The 12450-nt window shown below is 35.0% G+C and overlaps 1 protein-coding gene across 14 annotated transcripts in view; it reads right to left on the bottom strand.

Annotated features, from left to right (window-relative positions):
* Nucleotides 1–12450, bottom strand: part of KLHL3 (kelch like family member 3) — a 228709-nt gene that overhangs the window by 143660 nt on the left and 72599 nt on the right. For 12 of the 14 annotated variants that reach the window (XM_016160622.2, XM_016160625.2, XM_016160623.2 and 9 more), the window contains one exon: nt 7354–7429. The exons of the other annotated variants lie outside the window; for them this stretch is intronic. In XM_016160622.2, coding sequence (XP_016016108.1) covers nt 7354–7364 — 11 coding nt within the window. In that variant the 5' untranslated portion in view covers nt 7365–7429. The remainder of the gene's footprint in view (nt 1–7353; nt 7430–12450) is intronic. 14 annotated transcript variants of the gene reach the window in all.

Here is a 12450-nt window from a genome sequence, read left to right as displayed (position 1 = left end):
CTCTTTAAACATGGTTGTTTTAGTTGTATTAGTCATGGAAGCTAGGTTATGAGGCAATAACGAGTGATTCCAAAATCCCAATGGCTTAAAACCATGAACGTTTGTTTATTGCTTTCCTTCTATGTTCACTGTAGGTCAGCTGCAGTACTGACCTATATCTTCTTTGTTGTGAGACCAACACTGACGGATAAGCCATTAGCTGAAACATGAACACTTGTCATAAGAGAAAAGAAAGAGAGTATGGCCAAGCACATGCTGACCTCAAATCTTTCACCAGGAAGCAACATGTCATCTGCTGACATTTCAAGTACAATCCTCTTGTAAGGAGAGGCACCAAATTTCATGAATAATAAAAAATCTGTCACAGCCCACCCTTATTATTAAATATTTAGTGCTCCTACCCTGTCACATACAAATATACTTACCTTATCCCCAAGGGAGAAAACCTCAAGTCCCACACAGTCCCTGCTTTGAGCTCAAAGTCCAAGATCTCTGAACGATATATGTTCATCACTATATCAGGTCTAGATAAGGTTCATTTTAACCTAAATATCTTATGAACTAATAATACACATTATCTGTTCCCTCTCACTCAATATATATACAATAGTGAAATGGGGTCAGGATAATTACATTAATACCCCCACTTGGAAGGGAGAAAACTGGGAGTTAGAATTCTAAAATATCATTAGGTAGACAATTACAAGGGGTTCTTATTCTGAGGTGGGTTATATTTCTTGAATAGATCTTTTTTCACTTCCCAGGAGTGACTTCCTAATCCATCGTTCACTGTGGCCCTTGGTTCTGCCCTCTGGCAGGATATTCCTTTTCAGTTATTCTTGGTCAGACTGAAGAGGTCATTGGAAGATAAGCCCTCCTTGGGGGACTTCCAAAGAACACTGGAGCCAACAGCTGCCAACTCCTTTAATCAAAGCTGGTGATACTTTTAAAGTGCAATTTTTTTCTCAAAAACATACTTCATTTTTTATTTATTTTTTTAATCAGCTCCCTAAATCAATAGCCATACACACAACTCTTTTCAAAACAATCCTCCCTCATTAGAGTTCCTTCAGGTACTTGAGCCTATCAAGCTTCTGTGGAAACACACCCTTAGTCTCTTTTCCTTGATCACTTTGTCAAACTAAAAAGAACTTAATAAACATCACTCTAATCCACACGTAAGTTTTCAACAATGAGTGTATGTTCACATCCTTGATATGATCCTTGCTTTATAAACTAAGCATTTTTAATCAGACCTTATCATTTAAAAGCCTTAGTTTTATCTTTTATGCTATGAGATGAGAATCACTTGCATCTTCCAAACCTGCAAGTTCTAAATTTCTGCACTGTCTTCATTTTCTTTCAAATTAAGAAATTATTTTTCTGTTTGTAAATCAGCCACTTCTTTCTTAAGCCCATCTCTTTCTTATCATATCTTATCTATCAAATGCAGCCAAAAATAAATAACTCACACTATGAACATTCTGTTTTTCCCAAAAATCTTTCCACAAAGAAAACTATAGGCCCAGATGACTTCACCATCAGGTTCTACAAACATTCAAGGGAGAACATCCAGATTCTTTCAGAGATTTTTTTAAAAAAGTATTTCCTCTAACTCATTTTATGAGGCTAGCGTAACTCTGATACCAAATCCACTAACAGTAAGAAAAAGAAGAACTTACAGGTAAGCTCATTGAAAAACATAAATGCAAACACCCTAAACAAAATATTAGTACACAGAAAGTCAATTCAGAAATAGAATATCTATTAATATTATTAACCACAATAACAGAATAGAGAAAAAAATTATCTTAACAATGACAGACAATGTATTTTATAAAAGTTAATATTGGGACTCCAAAAAAAATGGCGTAGATGAACAAGTATAGAGGCTCTGTTCATCCCTCTGGTGACCAAATCAAAGTTGTGACAGTAATAAAGAGCAGCAGTAAGGAAAAATCACCTGGGATCTAGATGAACAAGCCATACAAGTAGGGAGAAGTCCAGGAAATCACCCTGCAACAGTAGAAAGTAGGACAGGACGGGGCAAGGACATGGGGCTGCCCAGTCCTGAATGGCTGAATGAGACAGAGGCTGCAGCAGTGGCAGATGCTTCTTAAAGGGGTGTATCTATGAGCGGATTTTCACGGTGATGGACCTGCTCACCCTAAGCACCAGTGGCCATTCGGCTGCACAAAGAGGGCACCAGGGACTTACAGGGAGACATTGTCAAAATGAGGGCCTACGCGAGACTCGCTCAGTACAGAAGTCCCAGCGGTATCCATTGTTCCCTGTTGAGCCTTCCCCCCTCTCAGTGCACGGACACAGAGAAACCATCACCCTGACATCATCAAACTGGATAAAAGAGGTCACTCTGCCCAGAGGATTCCCTGAAACCCCGCCTACCCCAACTCACAGCCCCACTCAAGCCACATCCAGGTATAGCCTCAGTGAGTCAGGTGCTCCCTGCTGAGCAGTACCTAGATTCACAATGGAGGCAGCTGGCCTCAGTTTCTGGTATGGCCTTTTGAGGGAACAATAAGTACAGCATCTGTGGATTTCTTGCTAAATCTTAACAGGTGGCCACAGAGGGACAGAGGTTTGGGCTAAATCTGGCCTGCAGCTGAACCCCTCTCAGGACTGTGCCACTGGACACCTACTTCACAAATCTACACTAATAAAACCAGGAGACTTAGGAGCTTTGCTTAGTACATAGAAACAGACACAGAAAGGCAGCCAAAATGGGAACACAAAGATGCAGAAACCATATGAGAGAAGAGAACAGAGATCTAGATATAATGGAGTCAAGTAATCTAACAGATGCAGAGTTTAAATGTTGGTTATAAAGATGCTCAATTAACTTTGGGGAAGTGTAGAGAACTTCAACAAAGAGACAAAAAACATAAAAATGGAAATGGAAATTATAAAGGGAACCAGTCTGAAATGAAGAATACGTTACTACCTTGCTATAGCAATTCTCTTCTTATTATTTAAGCTTATAATGCCCTATTCTCAGGAATGGTTGCACTCCTCTGCTTCTATTTGCCTGATAGTCGCCTTACTCCTAATTGGGTTTTTTGTTGTTGTTTTGGGGTGGGAGCTTGTCATTCGTTTTAGGTGAGCTGACCCCTTTCAGTATTTCCTGTAGTCAGGCCTCATAATGGAGAATTCCCTCAATTTTTGTGTATCTGGAAAGGTCTTAATTTCTCCTTCATATCTAAAGGAAAGCTTCGCTAGATTCATTATTCTAGGCTGGTAGTTCCTTTCACTTAATATTTTAAATATATTATTCCACTCCTTTCTGTCTTATAAGGTTTCCACTGAGAAGTCCGAGGATAATCTAATGGGTTTTCCATTATTAGTTACAGTTTTCTTCTCCCTGGCTGCCCCGAAAATTCTGTCTTTGTCGTTGATTTTTGATAATTTTAATACAGTGTGTCTTGGTGAAGGCCTTTTTGGGTTGAGATAATTGGGCGTTCTGCTGAGTTCTTGAGTTCCAAGCTCCAGCTCATTCCTTAGATTTGGGTAATTCTCGTTAACCGTTTGTCTGAAAATGCTTTCTAGTCCCTGCTCCTTTTCCTCACCTTCGATAATGGCCATTCTTATGTTTCCTCTCCTGATGATATCAGCTCGTTCTTGTATTTCTCGTTCATTATTTTTCATTCTTCAGTTTCTCTCTTCCTCCTTCTGATTTATTTCTAGATTTCTGTCTTCACTATCACTGATCCTTTCCTCCATTTGGTTGACTCTTATTTCCCAAGCTCGCTATTTCATTTTTCAACTCTCGCAGTGTGTTTTTTATCTCCAGAAGATCTATTCTGTTCTTTTTGAGGGTTTCAATCTCCTTGCTCTGCTCATCTAGGTGTTTTTTCAATTCCTGAAATTGTTGATATGACTCATTTTGGAACTCACGGAGTTTTTTCAGAAGTGCCGTCCTCAATTCTCTGTCATTTAAGTTGTATATTTCTATGTCTGTAAGTTTATTTTCTGGAGATTATTTCTCTTTCTTTCTGAGATGGCTTGTCACCTTGGTTTTCATGGTATGTAATGAATTATTTCTCTGCCTGGGTATCAATAGAAATGTATTCTGCTTTCTTCCAGAAAGAAGATTTATTATATAAAGGTCTCTCTCTTTTGGCCTGCTGTAAAGAAGGAAATTTTCATTTTGTTTCCAGTAGGTGGCGCCTAATCCTCTTTTATCCCTGTTTTATATAAAGCTTTAATAATGCCTTTTTATTTTCTTGTAGATATTTAATCACACTCGCTACCCTCAGTTTCAGTCCCTGTCAGTGTTAGAAAACTAAACTTTGGGTGACAAGCACATAACGCAATATAAAAATGATGTTTTATATTACTGTACACTTGAAACTTACATAATCTTATTAACCAATGTCACCCAAATAAATTAAAATTTGAAAAAGCAATTAAAAAGAGAAGAGCTATGATACTTGAAGAGGCAAGAAGAAACTGGGAGGACTTATTCTAGGATATCAAAACTAATAAAGTATAGTAATTAACATAATGAGATATCAACACAAGGGTGATTGAAAAGACAGAGCAATATAGAAAGCCAGAAATAGACATACGCATACACAGACTTTTGATAAATGACAGATGGCACTGTGAAGTAGCAGAGGGGAAGGAAGACTGACTGCCTTTTAAATAAATGATTTGGAGATAATCAAATATATCTAAGAACAAAATAAAACTGTTCTTCTACCTTATACCATAAAAAAATCAATTCCAAGTAGATATTATAAACCTAAATATGAATGTCAAAACTGAAAAGCTTTTAGAATATCTTCATGACCTCAGGATGAGGAAGAATATGTTAAATTGGATACAAAAAAAGTGCTAAGGACTGATAAATTCAACTACATTAGTGTTTAAGATCAGGGGTGAGAGAGGAGATAATGAACTGGATCAGAAAATGACAACAAAGTAAAAGGTTAGAGGGGCACACCCAAATGGACTGAAATGCCACAAAGCTCGAAAAGAAATGGTCTGAAATGGCAATGGGGATCTAGAAATAGGTAGGTAGGCAGATAGGTTAGGTAAGTTAGGTAGGGTAGGTAGAGTAGGTAGGGTAGGTAGGTAGAGTAATGTAGGTTAAGTAGATTAGGTAGGTAAGTAGATGGTAGATGATTGATAGATAGATAGATAGATAGATAGATAGATAGACAGACAGACAGACAGACAAGTGAAGCCTAGTCTCATTACTTGTGGTAGTTATGTTCTATAAAGTTGCCACAAACCCTGAATGAGTGAATACTGAAGCACTGATCCTAAGAGAAATACAGGATTAGGTTCCTGTGAGCGTGTAGTCACATTTTCATCAACCAATCAAGACATAACTTTGTTTGAGTATTTCTGTTCAAAGATACCTTATTTAATATACTCACAACAACAGCAGTATCACTCATGCCTGAATGAAGCTTATCTAACATATATTTTCTCTGCAAGGTACATCACAGCCTTCTTGTACTTAAGAACATTAGACAGCACTTCACTACACTTGGGAGACGATTTTAAAAGGTAAAATCACCAACAAAAGGCACAACAATGTGAAAAATATTGCACTAAATAGACAATAAAAAAGATACTCGTTTATGGTGTGAGAGACGATACAGGAAGGCAAAAGAGTTGCCTTGTTTGACCTCAACCAGAAACATGCACATAGGTGATTCAAATTTTTCACCAGTCTGTGCATGTCCTCAAATGACCCTAAAAGCACTATGTGTATTGATTTGGGGATTACAAATACATTTTAGTGAGTAGGTGAATTCATAAATACGGAATCCTTGACTGAGGATCGAATGAATGTTTATGTTCTCTGAGAAACACCCTTGAAGCTCTGAATGGAATGGGTAAGAGGGTACCTGGCAGGGCTTGCATTTTGAGGAATGCCCAAGGATAACAGAGATGAAAGGAATAGAATTTGGAATTAATTAACCCCAACATTCCAAATGAGTCTAGTAAAAAATTCTTTTGGAGATTTTTATGCTTTCACATATTTGTCTGCTATACATCATAGGACACTGATTAGGTCTGAATATGAGAATATATCCAACATGCTCAAACACTGTGTCACAGACTGTTACTACCTTAGGATAATTCCTAGAAATGAATGTGGGCTAATATTTAGCCACAAATAAGGTTGTTTATAATATGTCATGGTCTGTAATGGTGGGTGGAGAAGACCATCAATAGGAAACTTAAATTATGTTAAATTATGCTCTATCCGTAAAATAGATATTGTTAAAAGAGTAGTATCTTTGAAATATCTCCTGATTTGTTACCAATTTTTACCCCTACTTCCACCCTCCCCCATCCAAACATGATTGGCCATCATCAAAGAGAGGTAGGAGAAGATAGGATCCTATAATAAGATTGGTATTAAAGTAGGCATTGTCAAAAAATAAAGGATAACTTTAGCTGCCATTTAAAAATCATGCTAGCCACCAGCTTACAGAAATCTTCCTGTAGTGAAGAAGACATCAGTCCTCTATTAAAACTTTTCCTTAAAATTAGAATTGGGAAGAACTTGCTGGATTGTGAGGAATGGAAATGAGATAAAGTTGAGACGCAGACAGGACCTACATCATATAAGACTTTGTAAACAACAGTAAAAAATTCTGATTTTATTACAATTGCAATTAGTGTCGAAGGTGTTATGTAAAGAAGTGACCTAATTTATATTTTCTCAAAATTCACTCTGATACAATGTGGAGAAATGATTGTAAGGAGGTAAAAGAAAATGTAGGGAGACAAGTACTATACTATTGCTTTAGTCCTGATGAGAAATGATGATGACTTGGACTAGGGTGAGTAGTACAGCAATGGAGAGAAAGGGATAGATTTAAGACATATTTTGGTAATTCTTTAAAATGCTAAAATTGATTGTATTACAGAGGTGATATTAAGATTTTCCCCCTCATTCCATTTCCCAAGGTCTTAAAAATGTTCTTACATTTGAAATAAAAATATTTACTTTAAAATAAATGAACTCTAAAATAAATGAATAAGATACTTCTAAGCAAATTCATGCCTAATATTTGCAGGGTTTAGGACAAGAGGATAAATGAAAGCTCATACCATATCTCTAAAAATTTGAAATTAATAAAATAATATATTAAATAAAATGTTTAATCCATATACCTTGACAAAACAAAAAATGTGTAGAAAGCTATGATTTTTATATGACTAAAAGTTGATAAAATATCAAAGACTATTGAATTTAAAATTTTTACACGTGTCTAGATATAACGATGAGCCAGCAATGTATGGATGAATAATAAAATAAAGACATACATAATTCATAAATTATAATATATTCCATAACATTTTTCTTACCTTAACTTCATCAAAATCAGTTAAGTTGTTATGAATAAGCTTTCCTCATAATTTGTATTATATTGCCAGTAATGATCTAAAGGATTAAAAATAAAATATAACTTATTAAAAGTATATAAACTTTGAAGCTCTTGCCATGAAAAAATAAATATTTAATGTGAAAAATCAAAAATTAAAATTTTCTGCATGTTTTCAATTATCTTCTTTCTAAACTGCTTTCAATTATCTATAAAGTTGAAAGCAATATATAAATTATAATTAACAAACACCAAGTTTTAAGTAAAATTATTATAATAAAGTTGAAACTTATATACTCTTTTAAAAAACTAATTAAATGCTATTGTATATTTTTACAAAAATAGGACTATGCACAATTCTAAGGTTCAAGGCTCATCTATTGCCCATGTCAACAACTGACATCGCATATTCTACTTTCATATATAAAACTCAAGAGCAACATGAGTTGTTGGATATGGCAAAATATTTATCAGCTGTCGTGGACCACTGTTAAAAATATCACCCTAATTTCTGAGTAAAACAACAAATTGAAATACAAAGAGAAATAAGAAAACAGTGAGTTAGCAGTACTGGGAAATGACAGTTCATTACTGGAAGAATCTATTGCATTTATGCTAAGTCAATTAATTTGTCTTTTCAGTCACCTAAGAACTTCTGCCACTCAAATCCCTCCCATACTTCAAAGCAATGTCCATAATCAACATCAACAGCCCATAACCTTCATGACATTCAGACATTATCACCTTTTGTTTCAAGGGGCTAGGGCAAGTGATGGAGAGAAGTGTATCTGGAACCTGATTGGTGTTAATCATTACATATTTGGATTACAAATTACAGTCTGCCAGTGCTGAGTGCTGAATACCAAATGACACATTGTTTTTTAACATTCGTGATGTATGGATCCTCTAAGAACAAGATCTAGTATAGCAGCCCCTCTCTCCCAGGTCTTAAGGTAGCACACTAAGGATCAATGGAAATCTAATGAAAAAAAAAAAATTAATTCCAGCAAGTTAATCATAACAGCTTTTTTAAAAATGCATATAATGAGAAGTCAAGAGTCCTTGACAGAAGTAAAGACAGCTGCAAAAGATGAGGAAATACAGAAAACCTTTCTTTAACAAGGTTCTGGTATAGTCTATCAATTATAACACAGGTGGCTGGGACGCAGAGTTATAATATTTATATTTTTTAAGATGCACCTCAATCTTGATTTTCCCTAAATTGGTATGGGCTCAAAAAATCACCAGATGTTTTCAGTTTACACTTACCATGGTATATCAGATTGAAAACAAAATGTGGTTTATAACTAAAATATATATAACTAAATATAAAGTATATAATGAGAGAAAAAATATTGAGGCTGCAAGGGCTCTGGAGAAACAGGAGAAATAAGAGACTTAGTTCCTTCTTTAGGTACTTTTATCAACTACTTTGCCTACTGTCCAAGGCTATTAGCCTATAAACTAACTTTTGTAATTAAAACAGTGAATTTTAACTGAGGCAAACAAAACCCTATTCTTTGCTAAGGATTATACCAGATATCCCCTTAAAAATTAAAAAAAATGATTCTGTTTTTACTATTTCTCAATTTCTCATGCTCATTTCAGATTTTCTTTGGTTAATCTAGATTATATACTTCTATTAAGGGAAATTCTAAAAAACAATAATAACTACCACTTACTGAATATTGACTATGTGCTATCATTAAGCTTCAAACTAATCCTGCCAGATAGATGACAATATATTCACCTTATTAAAAAAAAAGAAATCAAAAGCTCAAACAGAAGCTCAAGGTGACCAGCAAGGTAACATGGGAGAATCTAGGTTCAGAGTCAGTTCTGTCCAACTGAGGCTGCCTCTCAAAATCTTCACCAACATCACAGACAACTAAAATGACTTCTTAGTATCCACCAACCCAGTGGCCAATGCTAGCGTTTGACAGTATTTTATGTGTGGAAAAGATATTTAATGTTTTTCAATAGCCCTCCAGTCTTCCAAATTTGCAGATCTCAACACTTCAAGTAAAAACAGGTAAGTAAGTAATAGGACTACCACTAAAAGGTAACTAACTGGGTTAGGAAGAAAGTCCTGAGCTACTTTGACCACATTTGCTCTTCAAGTTCTTACAGAGAAGACTGGCTTCCACCTATGCAGTGCACACCCATTCCACCCTGCCGCCTCTCCACCCAGCCTAGCAAAGGTCTACAGAACACAGATACAGAATTCCAATGTTATTGACTGCTGAGAATTTTGAGTTTTTATTAGTTAGTATGGAGTATTGGGTAGGGAAACAATTGATTTGCATGGCTTTGTTCTAAAATTTGGAGCTCTATCATTGAATCCTTCGGTAAAGAAATATTTCAAAATGTCACTAGCCTATCCAAAAGTGAGATCAAAAATATCTTCAAGCACACTTGATATTCTACAACCTTCTTTCTCGAAGCCTTCAAACATTCTCATTAAAAATAAATATTTCTTATATTTAATCTAAATCTCACTTTTTCAGTCTTTGTAACAATGCTGAATAGCCAGCCCCCTTCTTGTATTCAATACAGAAAAAGGCTGTTCAGTCCCCACTTTTATTTAGGCAGCTCAGCTGTAAATTTCAAAGTGGTTGATAAAAACCTTACATAATAAGCCATAATTTCCTAGGGAATTTGGGGTTAATTTTAAAATTATTTTTATTCACCTCATAAATTATAGCAAAATCAAATATAAAACTCATCTCATGTCTTAAATGATATCAATTCTCTAAGAACAATCATTAACAATTAACAATTAGCAATTTTACAGAAATAATTAATTCTAATGTCTGATTTTGGAAAAGTAACTTTTTAAGTACATATATGTATTTTATGTATACATAAAATATGTTTTAAGTACATATGTATGTGTATATATGTGTGTGTACAAATATATGCCAGAAAATGCCACAGATTTTCAAAATGCACTCATATGTTATATCTCTACAAGAGGACTAAAAGTGACATTTGAACATATCTTTTAAACAGCTCCATCTAATATCACTGCTGTTTAAATTTCTGACTCCTCCCTTCTGGCTCTTTAGTAGCCTCAGATCCTACTGGATTCCAGAGCTCAGTCATCTGTGTGATAATTTCGACATCAGGGAGCAGCTTCTGAAATGCGGCTACAGATTGTTTGGTGGATAAATAAGCCAAGAAGGGAGAGGGAATGTTGTGACTGAGAAACGGCAAACATGTGATCTTTAGACAGAGAAATAAACTTAGAAAAATAATTGTGGAAATGAAGAGAGAAAACATGTAGAAGATGAAAATTACGGCAACAGCTGGAAATATCCAACAGGTAAGAAACTGGGGAACAAACCTCTAAAATGCTAAAGAAAAACCCTGCAAATGTTTTTCAAATGTTTGTGTCATGTTAAAATAATCCAGCTTTAAAATATGTGATTATTGAAAATTAGAACTGCCATGTTTTCAGGCCTTATTACACCAAATGTCTTCTTGCTGTGTGATCCGTAAAACAGCCCTATAGCTTTAGAATGCACCATGGTAAGAAAATTATCAGGAAAAAAAAAACAAAAACACCAAATGCTAGTAATGGCACAACAGAGTTTACTTACTTTTTATCTGTTTGCAAATAAACTTAAAAATCTGGTACTTATTTTAATTGGCAGAGTTTAGCACTCCCTTCTTGATACATTTAATGTGTTGTTATTTTTAAGAATTAAAAACCTCAACAACCCTATTATGACAAGCTTAATCATGAACCTTCATAGAAAATCAAAGCCAATTCAGACAATCTGTGTTGGCCTTATTTTAAAAATAGCTATTAGACTTTGGGAGATGAAATGTACACATTTTCCATTAAAACTTCATATGTACTCAGTTGTCAGAAGGAAAAACAGACCATCTCTCCAGCAAATAAAATCGAAGTACATGTAATAAAAGAATAGATGAGTCGAGTGTTATCCTCAAATATTGAAAGACAGCACATACTTCTCCAATAGATAGATGTGAAAATTTTTTGCAGGGGAACGGGTGAATAGGGAAAAGATATTTAATGCATAATATAGAATAACCAGGCCAATTACAGTTTTTAATAAAGTTGTAAGAAAATTGGCATTTGTTTCTTGATGCTTCTTGTGGTTACTTAATATAGTACATTGTTCTTAGGGAAAGCTCTAAGATGTGACTTTACAGAGAATCTAGTTCTGTTTGTTTTCATGGAGCACAAATAATTTAATTGATTTGTTAATGAAATTATCATATTAACTAGAAATATTACTTTGTATATGGTTTACAAAGTAGAAGTCTTATTCCATAGTTAGTCTGCAACTAACTATGCAACCATGAGAAAGTTGGTAGGTCTTAGTTGCTAGTGACTTGGTTGTCTACTCCAGATAGAATTAAAATATCATTCCTATCTAGAGTACAGAACTGTTCTAGAGATCAAGTAAGACAGCCCACCTTGTCAGCACTTAAATTTCTGAGTGAATTAATGAACGGGATAGTACTTTAAAAATCATTAAGCCCTAAACAAGTATGAGGCATTATTGGTATCAACACAGCCATCGAATGTGTATTCCTGGAGGTTTAAGGAAAAAGAGAGAATTCCACTGGAGGGATGCTTGCAGTGTGTTCCTACCCTATTTTGAGACCCTCACACACATAAGAGGGAAATGGAATGTGCAAAATATCATTTTGTGCAAGACCATGGACTCCCTGAAGTTACATAAGGATTTTTTTTTTAATATAAAAGAAAGTGTTCTACTCACCTGCTTTTAATTTTAAGAGCAAGAAATACAGAAATTTCTTCAAGAAATATAAAACTGTAAGCAGCAAAAATAGTGAAACTAGTATAGAACTCTGGGAGCCAGGAGACTTAGGCTCTGGTTCCTGTTCTGCCAGTAGTTAACTGCAAAGCTGCAACATCTGTCAAATGAGAGGGGTATATTCGAATATCTATCGTCTCTTCTAGGTCAAAACACCATAGCACCAAATGAAATGTAACAGATAATCTAAAATATGCTTTAGTTTTTCTGGGTTATGGACTATTAAGGGAAAGGGGGGAAACAGAAGAGAATCAGACTAGCAGAAA

Source organism: Rousettus aegyptiacus, unplaced genomic scaffold, assembly GCF_014176215.1.
Source record: "Rousettus aegyptiacus isolate mRouAeg1 unplaced genomic scaffold, mRouAeg1.p scaffold_m13_p_7, whole genome shotgun sequence".
Lineage (NCBI taxonomy): Eukaryota > Metazoa > Chordata > Mammalia > Chiroptera > Pteropodidae > Rousettus > Rousettus aegyptiacus.
The sequence above is the reverse complement of the archived record's forward strand: the minus strand, read 5'-3'. Positions and strand labels throughout refer to the sequence as shown.